Source organism: Alligator sinensis, unplaced genomic scaffold (assembly GCF_000455745.1).
Source record: "Alligator sinensis unplaced genomic scaffold, ASM45574v1 scaffold895_3, whole genome shotgun sequence".
Lineage (NCBI taxonomy): Eukaryota > Metazoa > Chordata > Crocodylia > Alligatoridae > Alligator > Alligator sinensis.
In genome coordinates this window covers 299,297-316,119 of record NW_005842210.1, presented here as the reverse complement: position 1 = coordinate 316,119, position 16,823 = coordinate 299,297, and the positions used below count along the sequence as shown (strand labels likewise).

At 41.9% G+C, this 16,823-nt stretch overlaps 1 protein-coding gene across 1 annotated transcript in view; it reads left to right on the top strand.

Moving 5' to 3' along the window:
- The window catches only part of DEPTOR (DEP domain containing MTOR interacting protein), an 86,630-nt gene that overhangs the window by 26,993 nt on the left and 42,814 nt on the right, over positions 1 to 16,823 (top strand). Inside the window, exons 5-8 of the mRNA XM_006026812.3 lie at positions 10,210 to 10,395; positions 11,088 to 11,222; positions 15,956 to 16,026; positions 16,730 to 16,817. Of these exons, the coding sequence (XP_006026874.1) occupies positions 10,210 to 10,395; positions 11,088 to 11,222; positions 15,956 to 16,026; positions 16,730 to 16,817 (480 nt within the window). The remainder of the gene's footprint in view (positions 1 to 10,209; positions 10,396 to 11,087; positions 11,223 to 15,955; positions 16,027 to 16,729; positions 16,818 to 16,823) is intronic.

Below are 16,823 nucleotides of genomic sequence, written 5' to 3'. Positions count from 1 at the left end.
CACATGGCAAATGTATGTTCTCTAACATACCCATGAAAGTAAAGCCTGGAAAAGCTTCAACTAGCAATAGAAAATGTATTGCTTACTGCAGGGGTGTCCAACATCCAGTCTGTAGGCCACATCCAGCCCACAGAGCCTCATTATCCAGCCCCTGTTGCAAATTGAATTGGACCAGGTCTGTGAGCAGAGCCCAGAATGTGTCCCACACGTGGCACCTGTTCCAGCTGCTCCAGGAGCTGCACCACACAGGGTGCCTGCCCTGAGCGCTCCAGGATGTGCATTGCACACTGCGCCTGCTCCAGCTGGTCTGGAGCCAGTGATTCATGTGGTGCCTGCATGCTGTGCAGTCCTAGACCATCCGTCAGGGGTGTCATGTATGGCACAGTCCAGCTGAGGCAGGCGCCAAGTATAGTTCAGCACCCGTGCCATTCGGTTTAGGATCCACACTACACACAGAAGCCATTCTGGCCACTCCAGGATCAAAATTATGCCCTTCCCAGCTGCTCCGAAAGGCATACCACATGCAGCGTGGATCCATGTGCAGTGAGAGTGGGAGTCACAGAACAGCTTCTGTGTGTAGTGTGGATCCTAAACCGAATGGCACGGGTGCTGAACTATACTTGGCGCCTGCCTCAGCTGGACTGTGCCATACATGATGCCCCTGACAGATGGTCTAGGACTGCACAGCACATGAATCACTGGTTCCAAACCAGCTGGAGCAAGCACTATGTGAAGTGCTCATCCTGGAGCGCTCAGGGCAGGCACCCTGTGTGGTGCAGCTCCCAGAGCAGCTGGAACAGGTGCCACGCGTGGGACACATTCTGGGCTCTGCTTACAGACCTGGTCCAGTTCAATTCTGATCCAGCAGTAGCAACAGGGGCCGGATAACGAGGCTCTGTGGGCTGGATTCGGCCTATAGACTGGATGTTGGACACCCCTGCATTGAGCAATAAATGTTCCAATGCCAGTTGAAGCTTTTCCAGGCTTTACATTCATAAGCAGGTTAGAGAACAAAAGCCTTCCATGTGACTGCAATCTTATTGTCCTCATGTTCATTCTTCCCCTTTATCATCCCCTTGCTGTGTTAAGTCTTCTGTTTGGGGTTGTCTTTACCTGTGCTCTGAATTCATATACGTAGGGAATCTCCCTGTTTTTGAAGGACAATGCAGTAACATAAATAATACTGGAGGACTAATTTGCATACTGTCTGCATCACTCTGTATTTCTGATGAAGTCGGGTTTCATTTTTTAACAGCTGCACATAAAGATGTCCAGATGGGCCTTTTAAACGTCTTCCACCCTCTACCCACAAACTTAGTAGTTTCCATACTTTATTTAGAAGCAGAGAAAAGCAGTTGGCTGTGTTGTGTAAACTTTCTTAGTTCAAGACTAAACATGCACATATACAGGCTGAAAAGACTACTGAGATGCTTGTACTATGATGCTGGCATTTGTCTATATCCAGATAAAGTTAAGTGTCTTTGAAAGCAGACTGCAAACATTATTAGAAAAAAAAACAGTGCATTTCCAAATTTTTGTAAGGTATTGATGCAGGGAGCACACTATAATAAGTGCAAGATATTTAATATGAGATAATTTGCTCACAAGTGGGCTTTAGATACTGGTATGGCAATTCTGTTTGTTAAAAGCAAGATGCGAGTTGTATCAATTTTTTCTCAACTGCTTAAACATGTCATATTTTTATAGATAAAATCTATGAATTATGGTACTCTAATTGTACCACAACCTTTTCTCCTGTCCTGAAAGTGGTGTATGTGTGTGGAGGCAGGAAAGTGATATTATAGTGAGTCATGTCCTCAGCTAGTATAAACTGGAATACCTCTTGATTTACATGATCTGAGTACCTGTGTGACTTTTATATAAGAAAGTCTTTGGAATCTTAAAACAGCTCAAAATCATACATGATGCATATTTAAAATTAAATCTTTGTAATAAAAATGTTAAAATAATGCCATGCTTGTATAGACAGCCATACACAGATGTCATTTATATAATGTGTATACATTCATAAAGGTGAAAATAAAACTGTCATGTTTATATAGGACCAATAATTGGTTCTTCACCTATTGAACATCTGGGCAAATGTAGTCACCCTTCCTTCATTTGAGAGCACTCCAAACAGGTGGGATTCATCAATGTGTAATAGGAAACTAATCTGAATAGGTACCATTATTAAAACACATTTGCGGATGCCAAATTCATAGCAGAAAAACAGGAAGTCTTTGAGAGGCATGGGAAAAGTACTGTCCAGTGAAAAATAAAGTGCCATTTATTCTTATCTTGCAGTGTTTGCATTTGTGGGAAGCAGGAGGAGAAGAGGAAGGAGAAATGGATGTTGTAATGTCCTAATGGATACATTATGCAAGGGAGAATTTAGTATATTAAAGCTGAATAGGCTTATATGATGAAAGTCTGATAGTAATAGCTCAATGTATTTGTTTCAGTGTACAGGCTTCCCTTAACGGTGCACAAGCAAAAGCCTACCCACATTTTCAATAATGAGGCCCTAACTGTGCTTCCTGCTTCTGAGACACAGAAACTGAACTGGCAAAAGGCCTGTGGGAAGGGGAGAGCCTAGGAAGACTGTGTGCAAGTCACAGAGAGGGCATTTAATAGACTGTTATTTTATAATGTTGCCTTATTTTCCACTTTGTAAACTAATTATTCCAGGAGGTTTGTGCAGAGATGGAGAATCAAAAGGATTTGTGGAATCAATCTAAAATATTGCAAGTGAGGGGGAAAGAGGGGGAAACACCACGAATTATATCCCTTTACATACACCTGGCTTCTTCCCTGCTCTTCTTCCTATAAAAGGCCAGTCTAGTCCATGCGGCCTCCAGGTGGGATGTGCATTCTTCATCCTTTATTTCTTTTCTGTTTATCCTACTGAACTTTTTTAGAATATACGTTTCATTGTTTCTTTATTCAATATAAGTTTCAAGTTTCATTGTTGTTGTTCTTTAGAATATGTTTCATTGTTGTGATGCTTCAAGATCAAAACATTAGACTGAGGTCTGAGTTTTATGACTTGCTGTATTAAATCCTGGACTACTGCCAGAAGTAATTTCTACTCTGAGGAATGAGTGGTGGTTTAAGTCCAGTGACCCTTATGGCAATTTTAGGCCAGTTTAATGCCGTGTTAACCTATGGTCATGTAAAACTGGATTAATGTAATAGAGAAGTCAGCCCTGCATCTCATATGAGAAGAACTATAAATGCATGCTATGCTCTGTGTAGCAGGTTGACACTGAGCTCTTTACTTTCCCTGGGGCAAACTTGTCCCCACAAGAAAACCAACATCTATAACAATACAGACACACAAACAAGCAACAAAGGGTTAACTCAAACCAGTGGTCCTTCCTCAGACCTGGAGAGGGCTATTTCAGCTCTGTGCTGCCTTCTCAGCATCACAGCCTTCCCTTTCTCCCCCAACTCCCTTTCCTCGGAGCTTTTAACCTCCCATCCATGGGCCATGCACCCAGTTACATAAAGGGTTTTCATGTTTAGAGTGAAATAAAGCACTTGTTTCCAACTGTGGAAGATACAAGACATCAGCTCTTATAAGCATTTACTAATATTTTGCCATTCTTATTTCCCCACCAACACCATTCCAAAACTGGCTGTTGTCTTGAGCACACCTCGGTAGGTTTACCATGATCCTTGGGTTCCTTCATGCTGTTCCCATGGCACAAAACAACTAAATCCAGTTTGACTAGCCATGTCAACTGGGTTTATCACTACTTCATGTTGCTGGAGAGGTACAAACCAGCTGGAGTGTATCAGTAATTCTGACTCAGTGGAAACTGTAAGCTTTCAAATGATAGAAAGCATTAATAACTTCACAGGAGATGTACATGTGATATCAACGCTAAATTCCTAGTACAGTAAAGAAGCTGGTCATGAAAATATCCTGCTTTTTCATATTCATATTTTGCAAAATCCTTCTCAATTCTATGTAGTATAAAGCTAATTAATACTTACTTCTCCTGTGCTTCCCTCTCCCTGAAACAGCTGAGATTGTTTGACCCTTAAGTAAGTATTCAAAACTGTAAGCAAAGTTATACAGAAAATACCAATTTGTATTTTTATATAATTGACACTTGATTTATACAAAGCTGCACAAAAAACTTGTAAGTTGTAATAATAAATACTCTGAAGTACGGAAGTGCCAAAGTTAAAAGGTCTAATACTCCTCTCTCTCATATCAATGTAAAGGAGGAGTAGCAGTAATATAAAATCTTGGCTGGTAAAGTCTGCAGGTAACACAGAGACTGGTGTGGTGCTAGATAAAGAGGAGGATAAATTCTCTTTAGCAATATTTTTCACCAGGCTAAATGGTCAAATTCAACAAAATGTGTTTCAGTGCAATACGTCTGAGGACTAAGAATTCAAGCGACATGTATGGGAGCAGAGACTGTCTTGGGAAGCTGTGACTCAGAAGGGGACTTAGCGGTATTTGTAGAAACCACCACAGCTTTCAGCACACTATTGAGAAAAATGTGCCAGTGTAATTCTTGAACATATGAAAAGAGGAAAAGTAAGTGAAAGTAAGGAAGTGGTTTTACCTCTGTACACAATCCTAGTAAGACCGCATTAGAGAATTGTATCCAAACTTTGAAATTCTGGAGAAAGTTCAAAGGAAGGACAAAAATAATCCAAGCACTGAAAAATAAATTACATAATATTTACCTTAAGGCTGGTTCAACTTATTAGTTACTTACTCATAGAAAATACTGGTACCTTGCAGTGGGCTTTCTTCTTTTAACCGTGCTGGCAAGGATCTGACAAGATTAAGTGGCTAGAAGCTGAAGTTGGACAAATTTAGTATTGACGTAAGATCCAGGAGTATGGCAGGGAGAGTAAAATAAATGATTGACTAGTTGTAGGGGGGAAGTGGTGGACTCAGCATTGTTTTGAGTTTTTAAAACTTATTGGTTCCGAAAGATATTCTTTAATCCAAATTCTAAGAGAAATTCGATGGCCAGAATGTGTTGTCAAAATGGTCTCTTCTGCCTTGGGTTCTGTGAAGGCATTTAACCCTCTGTTCCTTCTAGGCCAGAAGTTCCCAAACTTTTTCTTATTGCATACTCCATTCCAGATTTGCCAGCTACCTGCATACCCCTACCAGCATATGTTTTATATTTTAGCTTCAATGCCAGTTATTATTATAATGAAAATTACATCTGCCATTACACAATTTCTCCCACATACCCCCCAGAGATATCTTGTGTTCCTGCAGGGGTTCGCGTACCAGTTTGGGAATCCCTGTTCTAGACCATGCGATTGCTGTGTGGCTCAATATGCTCTGGACACTTGTACTTGTTAGGCACTTGTTAAGCATGGGTAAAACCCATTGTGCTGCCTTATCTGCAGCAGGAAACGATGAGGGTTTCACAATAATAATTATTTTAAAAGATTTTATTCAGTGGGATCAACACAAAAGAGGAGCTTAGATTTGATGAATCATCATACTAAACTTTTGAACTGTCCTTCCTTCATAAAACCTAGATTTTTTCAATCTCCGTCAATTTAAATTATTACTCATTTTTGGTAAGGAGTTCATGTAAGTTGTATGATATCACATAGCTGAGTGTTTGCTCCTCCTGGGACTGAGAGCTGAGTATGAGCAACTTTAATGTGAACTATGGGACCAGAAATTGCGAAGTATTTGGTGATAGATAAGCACTCAGAACGCTGTACTCTGAATTCTTAAGAGTAGGAGAATTTCTCGATGACAGCTTCTTTATTTGTGTTTTTGCAGCAACTACTGATGAAAAAGTAGCTGCATTTTTACCAAGTTGTTTTGAACTTGTTCTTTTCAGACATGCTCATATATTAGGTGAAACCCATCCCTGAGAACTCTACTTCCATTTTCCCATTTGGTCGAAGACCTCTATTTCACATGTATTAGTCAAAACAAATTGTATTATTCTAAAACAGGCACAGATATCTCACCACAAGCAAATTATGTTGTATAGTTTTCATGGGCAGTAGTTACTCCACAGTTTCAAACTGCTTTGTGATGTCTGCAGTAAAAGTGCTTTTTTCGAATGATCCAGGAGTTTTTAAAGAATGTCAAAACACTTGCACTAGAAGCAAACAAGATAACAAGATTAAGATTTACTTACAAAAGAAAACTGTATACAGTTGTAGCAACATCTTAATTGATCCACAATCATTTTTCTAAATATACATTTATGATAAATATTTGGTTATTAGAATCTACACTTCCAAGGCAGTAAATTTCTCTATGACTTGGAATAAAAATTCCATTCCCAAGTTATATAAATACAGCACATGCCTCTTAATGGCAATAGGCTTCAGCAGTATCACAAAAAAAGGTTCCTGAGTCTGTGTTGTGTTATTCTTAGATGACAGGATTGCACAACCAGGATACTTTGACTATAAGCTTGGGTAGTCTGAAGAAGAGCCTGAGAGCTGGAGACGCCTGGATTTTGCCCTCAATTCTGTTAGCAAGTCTTTTTTGCATCTGCAGATAGAACTCCAAACCTCTCTGCCTTCATTTCCTCATTTTTTAAGTAGGCATAATTACTAACCTTTATTTTAGCATCAAAATCTGTATGTATCCAAAATGATGAGATCAGCAGCACTGTACATCATCTCCAGTGCTGTATTTAGAATCTCAGAACCAGGAAATGAGTTGCCTACAAAACAGAAAATCATCTGTAATCTTAATTTAAAAACCATTCAGCTTTAATAAAGGCATTTGGCTGTTGGAAGGCACACCTGGTTTGAAGAGTCAACAGATTCAGCATTGAAATGGATCTCAACCACAGTTAAGCGTCACTGGCTTCTAAAACGTGTGTCAATGTGGAATGCATAAGGCAGTTCAAAAAAAATAAGTGGCAGGGTTCATTAGTCTGCACTTGGAATGTCCCATCTTGGCTAATTGGCATGACCTGCGTGATTTGTGAAAAGTGGTATTGGCTTCTTGTAAAAGAGGAGATTTTGCAGTGTTGCAGAGCTCCTGACAGAGCACTTCAGCAAAACACCATGCAGGGTTTTGGAGAAGAATGCATGGTATCATTAAGTACATGCATTATACTGTTCCCTGCAGCCCTCTTGTTCCTAGTTCCTATTTGGGTGTGTGATGCTGTTCCTACTGATTCTCATTCTTGTTTTCCACTAGGAATTGGTCCGTTTCCAGCGGTGTGTAGATGTAGAAAGTGCTGTAGAAATAAAGAAGTGCTATAGAAAACAAATTGCCTGTATATGACTGCTGTGAATTTGATTTCCAAGGGAAGAAGGTGGGAGAAGGTGTGGGATGATCCTTCTTCTAATGTAAGAGGCAGCTCCATTTGAGCCATGTTGTCAGTGCATCCCAGAGTCGTACTTTCTTCTGTGGCAGAGAGGGAACATTTCAGGCAGCTGGGCTCTGCTGATTGTAGAGCAGAGTTGAGGCCCAGCTGGTGAGTTTGTCTGTTGCTGTTCTAATAATGCTAAATAACATCATTGTCTTTAATATCCTCTCTGGAAAAAAAAGGCATTGCTGAATGTGACTGGGCTTTTTTTCTCACTGAGGTTTTTCCTCCAGCTTACAAACAACAAATGGGATGGTAATTGTTGCTTCTTGGGTTATCATGTAGTAGGTACTACATGGAGATGAATGGCAGGACTTCAGAGTCTGACAGAATCAGAGCACTCTAGAACAGGAGTCGGCCACTCAATGGACTATGGAGCTATTGGATCTGGCCCACAGAGGTGAGGCTTTGGCAGTGGGGGCTTCTCCCATGCTGCAGCAGGAAGAAACAGTGGTGGGAGGTACTATCTCTCTGTTGCAACCCGTCCTAGTACCTGCCCACCTGCCTACCCACCTGCTGGCCTCTGACCCAGGCTGGGTCATTCCAGCCTGCAGTCGAAACCACTGACCACTGCTCTAGAAATTGAGGATGGATTTGTGTGTGCATGTTTATATGGGTAAGACAGAGCCCGTGTATAAAACCAAGCTATGTGCTCAATTTTTGTAGGACTAGAGATTCAGCATGATAGAGAAAAAATAATTTGCAAACTGAATCAAGCTCCTGGATGCAAAAGATCAATTCACAGAAATTATTGCTGTAGGAAATGATTAAAAGATCTGTATGAAGATAAGCTCTCAGGGCCCAATCCCCCGGGCCTATTGCAGACAAAACGCCCAGTGCAGGTATCCAGGACCCAATCATGCAGTCCTAATGATGGCAGGATTCCAGCTGATTCCAGCATAATTGGGCCCCAGATGAGACAGAGTACTTCTGGGACCTGGCATTGATACTTATTCTCAATGCTGCATTTTTAAGTCTATAGCTCTTAAGATGTGCCACATGGTTATTACTGAAGGTGCAGCTACAGACATTTTGATTGTGCTGCAGTCAGTGGCTACTTTCCAAGTTCTTGTCTTGGCAGTTCTTGGACCTGGGATTGGCTTTCACTATCAGCACACATTTGTAGTAAGACATCTGTAATAATAAAATAGCAATAATTTTTGGCTATGTGTATGTTCAAAAAACCAGTACATTAGTCTTCAGGATTGGCAGGTGGGCAGGAAATATATCTGGCCTATGAAATTGCTCTGGGAGTGGGGAATGGAGAATTTGAGGGTGTGTCTATACAGTAAACTTTTTGCACTCATCAGTGGCACACACAAGCATGCTGCACTGCTTCAGAGGGGCTACCTCCTAAATCAGAAGCACAGTTTCCACATCTGCATTAGTTTGCCAGCTGGCTACCTAGCACCAGGGCTATCTGACAATGTTAGTTATTGGTCTTATTAGCCCATCCCAAGTACTGCATGGCCATAGCTACACATGAGCAGTCCAGCCAAAGCAGCTGAGCATATGGGCATGGCCTTAATTATTAGCTGGGAGAACAAAACGCATAAGAGCAGGAACGGGAGTGGAGCTACAAGGCAGGAAGTGTCTGGGACAGCATCTGAAATGGGTAAAACACAATGAAGGATATAGATCTAGATTCTTTGCTGCACCCCTCATTCTGTTTGGTAGACGTGTAAGGTAGAAAAAGTATTACCCAGTTAAGCCCCCCACTTCTCAGGGTTGGCTCCAGCCTTACTACATCTTAGAGCAACTGTGGGGTGCTCTTCACTGGGTGTGTCTGTGTGAGATGCTTTACTGAGCGGTAGACTAATCCATTGTGCAGTAAAGCATCACTGTCTGTATGTGAACAGCATTTACTGCGCAGTAGATGAATCTACTGTGTGGTTGCCTACTATCTGTAAATACAGGTAGTAGATTAATACAGGTAGTGCACATGTAGACTGGGAGCAAATTTCTCCTGGTCAGCCCAGACAGCAGGGGGCAGGGAAACTGTCCCTTCCTCTTGGCAGCTTCCGATCAGGGCATGGGGACAGAAAGCAGCATCTGGGGGAGGGGACATTTACCCAGCCCCATGCCCTGGTTTGCTATTGGGTCATGGGGCTGGGAGCCAGCTGCCCTTGAGGTGGGACAGCTTTCCACAACCCCCTGGGGACCAGGGTCTGACTCCAGTGCCCCCTGCTAGTCTGGGGATGGCACCCATAGGAGCCTGGAGCTCCCCCTGGCTGCTGTATGGTGACACAGCAGGGCTGGAGTAGCCCTGAACTAAACTGTTCCTCTTGGGAACAAATTTGCTCCCAACAGGTGCACATAGATGCCCTGCCTGGGAAAGCTTACTGCATAGTATTTTACTGTGCAGTAAGCTTACAGCTCATTAATAGCACATGTAGACATGCCCATTATGTCCTCATTGGACTCTGTGCCAGTGGGGGATTGGTATAGGTAATCTCTGCTCCTCCATGGCCCTTCCACGTGTTTACCCCTTAGGCCAGCTGGGGCAGGGAGGGGGTCTACAAATCTGGGAAGTCAAGAATTCCCTTCTCGCTGAAGCAATTCCCTTGTGTGCATTTGTGGGCAGACTGTGTCCCGCTGCTTCTCTCTAAGAATCTGGTGTTCGGAAGTGGAATGTGGACCAGAAATGTCAGTCTCTGACTGAGAGGAACCAGCCCCTTCCCATTCACAAAGCATACTTTAATATGTTTTTCTCACAAGCAGGGAGCCAACAGAAACTAAGGTGCTGCTCTCACAAAGCAGGACATATGCATATATGCACAGGAAACCCAGGGAAAGGTATTAGCTCCTTATTCCATTTTCTGCCAAATATGAAGCCTTCACTTGCTTCTTTTTCCTTTCTCCTCAGTGTTCAACAGGCACCATTTTATGGATAGCAACCTGCTCTACCAGTTCAGAACGAATTTCCGACGGCGGAGGAGGCTGATGGAGCTGCTCACTGACAAATCCCGCTTGATGCCAGACAGCCATGACAGCCCATTTTGCCTGCGGAAGCAGAACCACGACAACAAAAAACACACTAGTTTTCTTTCAGGTGACTCCTTGAGCTATTCCACTGTCTTGAAGTCTGCTCTGGAAAGGTGTGGTGCTCCTTTCACTTCTGTGCTAGGCAGGTTTATCTGAAGCAAGGTGCTCACCCTATCGTCTATGAATAAGTATTATATACTATCCATAAAAAGGGACATCCGCCCAGTTAGACTGTCAGATCCTCATTTGTCTCTAGTGTTCTTCACTATATTATAAATAAAGGATTTCAGTTTTGCACTTCTCTATATGACAAGTTTAAAATTTTTTTTTTTTTAATATTGTGATAAAAAAGATCCAGAAAACCTCCCAAATAGATATTGTGGTTTGGAAGAGAGAATTCTTATATATATGTCTTCTTATATAGCAGGAGCCAGAAAGAAAACAGGAGGGAAGAAGGGGGAAATAGGAGAAAAATAGTCATATCAAAAGACGCATTTCCTTAAGCTGAACGAGCACCTAGAAACCACAGGAATGGAAGCGCTGCAGACAGTCCAGTTAGAGAAAGCACTTTTGTTACAATATTTCTGCAGTGTATTAGCAACTGTTCTAAGTAGATGCTGATTACAGTATTATAGTCTGATTACAGTATCATAAAGGAAAGCATCTTCTATTGACATTACTTCAAACAAAGCAGGGGGAGTATACTCAAAGAATCACGACTAATTCACTTCCTCTGTGTCTTCTGCCTGCTTGGTACAGTGAGTCCCACCAAGGAGATAAAGATTGTGTCAGCAGTGAGAAGGAGCAGCATGAGCAGCTGTGGCAGTAGCGGATACTTCAGCAGTAGCCCTACCCTCAGCAGCAGTCCCCCAGTATTATGCAATCCTAAATCTGGTGAGTGCAAGCTTTCTTGCATTGATGTGTATTATCATGCAGCTCTCATAATAAGAATGAGGGGCAAATGTGTGATTCTTCTTATAGCTGCATCTTCAGAGGCATGTATTAAAAATGTATAGACTCCCGCATTTTAAGGCCAGAAGGAACCATTATGGTAGCCTAATATGATATCTCATGTAACACAAGCCAGAGAGTCTCACCCATATCTTCTCTGCATCTAGGGACAATCTCTGTTTGAACTAAAGTACATATATCTTTTAGAAATATATCCAGTCAGATATCCAGATTGCCAGCTCCATTGCCAAATGTAAAATCAAATTCAGATTCTTTTCTTTGTAAGTGGCAATGCTCTGCTGTAAATCAAAGGAGATTTTAGTCCTTGGTGACCACTTGATAACCTAGCTCAGAAAACAGACACATAATAGGAAGGAAGGTATGACTCAGTGGATGTTGGGAACAATTTTCGCCATTACGTTCGTTTAGGTTTCACAGCTTTTCATCTATTCATTCACCCACAGTTACAGTTGGTTGCCTCTGTATTTTGATGAAAAGAAAAAGTAGATTAGGAAATATAAATGTATTGTGTCAACTTCTTTAGTTGCCTCAGAGAGAGTCTTGAATATCAAAGCAGAATCACATACTTTCCTTAGTGCCCTTTCCCCCCACCAAACTTTTATAAACATGTGGCCTGTATGTTCTGTAGTTAGTAGTAGACATGGCCAGTTAAAGATAAATGTGGAAGGATCTTGCTTAAGAGATTATTATTCATTTGGTGAAAAATTCACTCTTTGCACCTGGCCCACAAAAGGCTTTCCCTGCTCTAGAATGGCCCTTTCCTGGGGGAAGTAGAGTATGGAACAATATTACACATGGCATTTGCAGCCCTGCTCTGGGGACTCTGTGCTTGTTCTTTAGCGGTATAGTATTGGGCCAGGCTAGAAAAAGACTCATTCATTATATAAGAACATGGTTCAGTAGAACTGCTTGCACTTAAAGTAACTCATGGTGGGCTTGTAGAGTCAGACTGCTATTTAGATCATAAACCATTTACTCAAGGTCCAAGGAGGGTGAATACCCCCTTCATTGTGCAGAGTAGCTTTATTTATGAGGAAAAGTAATAGAGTAAGGCAGCAGTATAACTAGGAGTGATCAAACAGGTTACCTGCTCAGGGCACTGACATGGAAGGGGGTCCAGAACCATGGCCCTCCAGGGAGTCCATGCAGCAGCCTTGAACCATTGCTGTAGCAGCAGCAACAACAACCAGAGGCAAGCCCTCAGCATACACACACCTCTATGGTACTCAGTGTCCCCCCCATGGCCCCTTTCCCCCTGCCAGAGCCAGGGTTTTACTTAAGGCATAAAACTTACTAGTTATGCATCTGCAGTGAATAAGATTTTTTTGTTGTCCCTTGGTTTTTAGAGCAATGGCCTTCTACTCTTTGGCTTTTGCATGAAATCCTTAATTACAAAAAATTGGGCTCTGTCTGGTCACATGACTGGAAGCTGTAATTTCCTACTGCTGGTGTCACTGGACATTATCATATACTGAAAGTGAGCTGATCTGTAGCACTCATCCCCATCTTGCTGTGTGTGGATGCATCTACATGTTCAAATAATGCAACGCAATAAACTCCAGAGCTGTTTGAGCCAGAACCAACTCTCCTGGGTGCAGCATCTACAAGTACAACCAGGCCAGCAGCAGTTTGAGTTGGGGTGGAGCAGCCCTGGGCTGGCAGGGGGCACGGGGGCTCAGCTCTGGGCTCCAGGTGGTGGCAACAGGCATCAGAGGGGTTGGCTGGGGCTGGAGGGTGCAGAACCTGTGGAGCCATGCAGATAGGCAGCCCCCGCACTTCAGCACCCTCGTGCCCCAGCTAGCTCCTGTCACTGTCTACGCGTGTGTTTCACTGTACTTAATAACTCCACCATAAGATTACTGTTGGGGATGATACTGTCTTACAGCAGAGTTAATTAATTTGCTGCACCTTAATATTGGCCCACATGTAAACTGTGACACTTTACTGCGGAGCTAATTCGTCAACTCCTCAGTAAAGTGCACGTGTAGATGCACCCTGTGCATATGCCCTGTTTTGTAGCTTGCCACAAGGCAGTATTTTGTAGGACAACTATCAGATGTTCTCTCTAAAACTTTTTATGACAATTTAAATGGTGAACTTTTTGCTTCATTGTACTGGAAATGTTACTGGGGCAAGCAGAACAGCATTTTTTGTGTTAGTAAATGTTTTGTGTTATCTTAGGTATGCCCACTATTTCCATTCATTAATGGCTCTGGAAATATCTGTCATGTCAGCACTTGAGTAGTGAGAACAAGCTTATCTTAATATAGCTGATTACAACACATTTGGAAGAAGAATAAGAAGAATAGATTGACACCACCCTCACCTAAAGTGTGTTTAATGTGAATCCTCACTTAAGGTGAAATTCCACCTTGAACAAACTTTGCTGACTTATTTTTGAGCTGAAACAAATACACCCTGTTAGATTTCTGTCAGTGCCTTGGTGCTGTGCTGCTCCTAAACAATCATTATTCTTATAGGGAGTGAACACAGGACATGGTGAATGTTCCCAGGGAAAATGTTGGTAAGCAGGTGTTGCAGCAAGGTGTTGCTGCCAACCAGTGTCAACTGTACCCTGGTGCTGGGATCCAATGGATTCTTCCATATTCCTTTACCTGAAATAGGAGTACTATTGGTTATGAAGTAGAAGTTACAGAAGACATTATCTTAACCCTTTGCTGAACTGTAGTGAGTTTTTAGAAATTGTTTCTTAGTAACAGAATCAGAATGATCAGGGACGGATATTCCTGAGCAGATCCCATTCAGTCACTCCTGTTTGCATGCACCAAATTTAGAAATGAGATGGTGAAGCCACTCCAGGCATATCCCCCCACAACCACTATCAGTTACAATAGGGGACAGAGGTGTTGATAGTGGCTGCAAGGGAACATCCCTAGAGTGGCTTCACCACCACATTTCTGGGTTTGGCACATAGAAGCAGATGAGTGGAGTATGCTTGAGCTCATCCCTTGCTGGAATGAGGTAGAGACATACCCTGACAGACAACACATCCACATGGTTTTGCTACAATAACATTCATGAAAAATGAAGACTTAAAGCAATATTAGGGCCTGGTTTGGTCAGTTAGGGGGAGAAAGAAATCTTTCTTAAAGGCAAGACACTGCCTAGAGGAGCAGTGTGAAGGATTCCCTTGTAGATGGTTTGTATGCCTGTATAAATGATGTTAGGCAATGGAATATGCTAAACTTCCTTGGAAGAGATCTTATAGCACAAAAGTAACAGTTGATGATGAAAAGGGTGAAGCTGATCTGGCTTGGATTTCAGAAAGAGAGAATGATTATTTAAGATGCATCTGGAGGTCTTGCAAAGTTTAACTCAGGAGATAAATTTGTCATTATCTTTGTGAAGAAGAAATCTCTAAGGGTCCTTATGCCAGAAGTCTTTTCTCTTCAAACACTCATGGCTATGTTATAGGAAGTTCGACCTCAAAAAATTCTTGCTGGCTTCATGATGTAAGAAAACTAGATTTCCTCAGAAGCAGTAGACAACCATTGATCCCCTGAATAACGGTGTACATGCAAGAAGTCTAGTCAGGTGCCTGATGAATCCGCTTGTACAGAGTCCTGTGACCATCATACCAAGACCTTCAACACATACACCCAGGCAAGAGTATGGAGGAGTGGAGGACCTACCATCCCTGCTTTCAACCAGAGACAGAATCCAAAAACCAGACCAAGTCCGGTGATATATATATATGTGTGTGTGTATATATATATATAAAAGACTCTGAGCTTTATTGGCACTGGATATATATACATGCGTGTTTGTGTGTTTGCTTAAATGTAGAGTCCCAGCCAGACCTCTCCTTGGAGGCAGAGTGCTTATTAGCATGGTGTCCAAGTGCTGTCAGTACTCCCTGTGCCAGTGGGGATGTGGCATAGCTATGTAATTCCAGAAGTAAACAGTAAAGCACGATGTCTGGAGCACTTCTTGACCCTACATGTAGTAATACATATTCCATACTCCACCTTCCCCGTTATTATACAAAAGGAGGGGGAAATGTATTCCTACCAAAGCCCCACATCAAGCCTGAAGGAAAACATCTGATCAACAGTTAGGTTCTCTAGACCTTAAACTTGGGCTGAATTGCTCCTGAGATTGGGAGGAGTTATCAATCACATAACACATTAACTTTTATATAGTCCTTCCGTGTTATCCCTCAGATTTCTTGGCATTTCTTATCATGACTCACTTCTGCCATTGCAGACTTCTAATTCCATACAAATGAAACAGTTGAACCTTCAGTTTTACCCTAGGAAGAGAGCATCGCTGCTGAGGAGACAGGACAGGTGCTGTTAACTGTGGACACACTTAGGGAAGAGACTTAGCCAATTTCAAAGCTCATGCTCATGTTCAGTGGACTCTCATTTCAGACATCAACACCAGGTACATAGGTGACCCAGCTATCCAAAGCTGTGGTTATCCAATGGGTGCGGATGTCCCTGGAATCCTTCACATAATCAGGGGTATACTGTAGTGGGATTTTTAATTAACATTTACAGCTTCTTATCAGTTAAAGAGGAAACCAACCCCGTAAGCTGTATTAATGAAGTAAGACTGGTCTTGAAGTATAATTATTTAACGTAGTTTCTTTGGAAAACACATTTTTGAGGATTCCTTTGTGTTTTTCACAGTATTAAAGAGACAAGTGGCTGCTGAAGAGCTCTTGATGCCTGGAGCCCCTTACGTAAGAAAAACTTTTACAGTACGTTTCCAGTACATAACTTTTATCTGCTGCATGTAATGCAAGTCGTGTAAAATATGAGGTAATAGTTCAAGCAAACATTTTCTGGCAGTATTATTTGACCCTACTCAAATTTCCCAAACCTCTACTATAAGATAGAATTAACATTAGTTTGATATATTTGCAGTCTGCTTCTCAACTTTGTTTACATCATCTTCATGCCAGCCTAACATATGAACTGGCACAAATCTAGCCAAATCTGTGTTACAAAAACCCTCCTGAACTTTGTTCTTGTCTATAAAACTTAAAGTATAAGATCAGATTTATTGTGTTTACTCATCCAGAATTAGTTTTTAATGTGAATTGCATGTCCCTGCTAGACTACTATCACACTAAAACTGTGAGTCAGACTTAAGAGAAAAAAGCCTTTACAGTTTGGGACCTGTTAATTGGAAGCAGTTTTTTGTGGGCTGCAGTTCAACGTCTTTGGTGTAACATGAAAAAATATATCAGAAACAAATGGAATCATTCAGTTGGTGCCTTTCTCCATAATAATATTAATAGTTTATGTAAAGGGTACTGTAAAATATCTATATCCACAGAGCTTCATTTCTTGTGAGCAGGAGTATAAAAGATGCTGAAATAGTATCTTTGACCATTTTACCCTTGAGTTGCAGGGAACTGTTTGAGGATTCATGCTTGTTTCCAATTTTTTCTTTGCAAGATTGTAGGAGATGCTGTTGGGTGGGGTTTTGTCGTGCGTGGGAGCAAGCCATGCCATATCCAAGCTGTGGATCCCAGTGGCCCTGCAGCTGCAT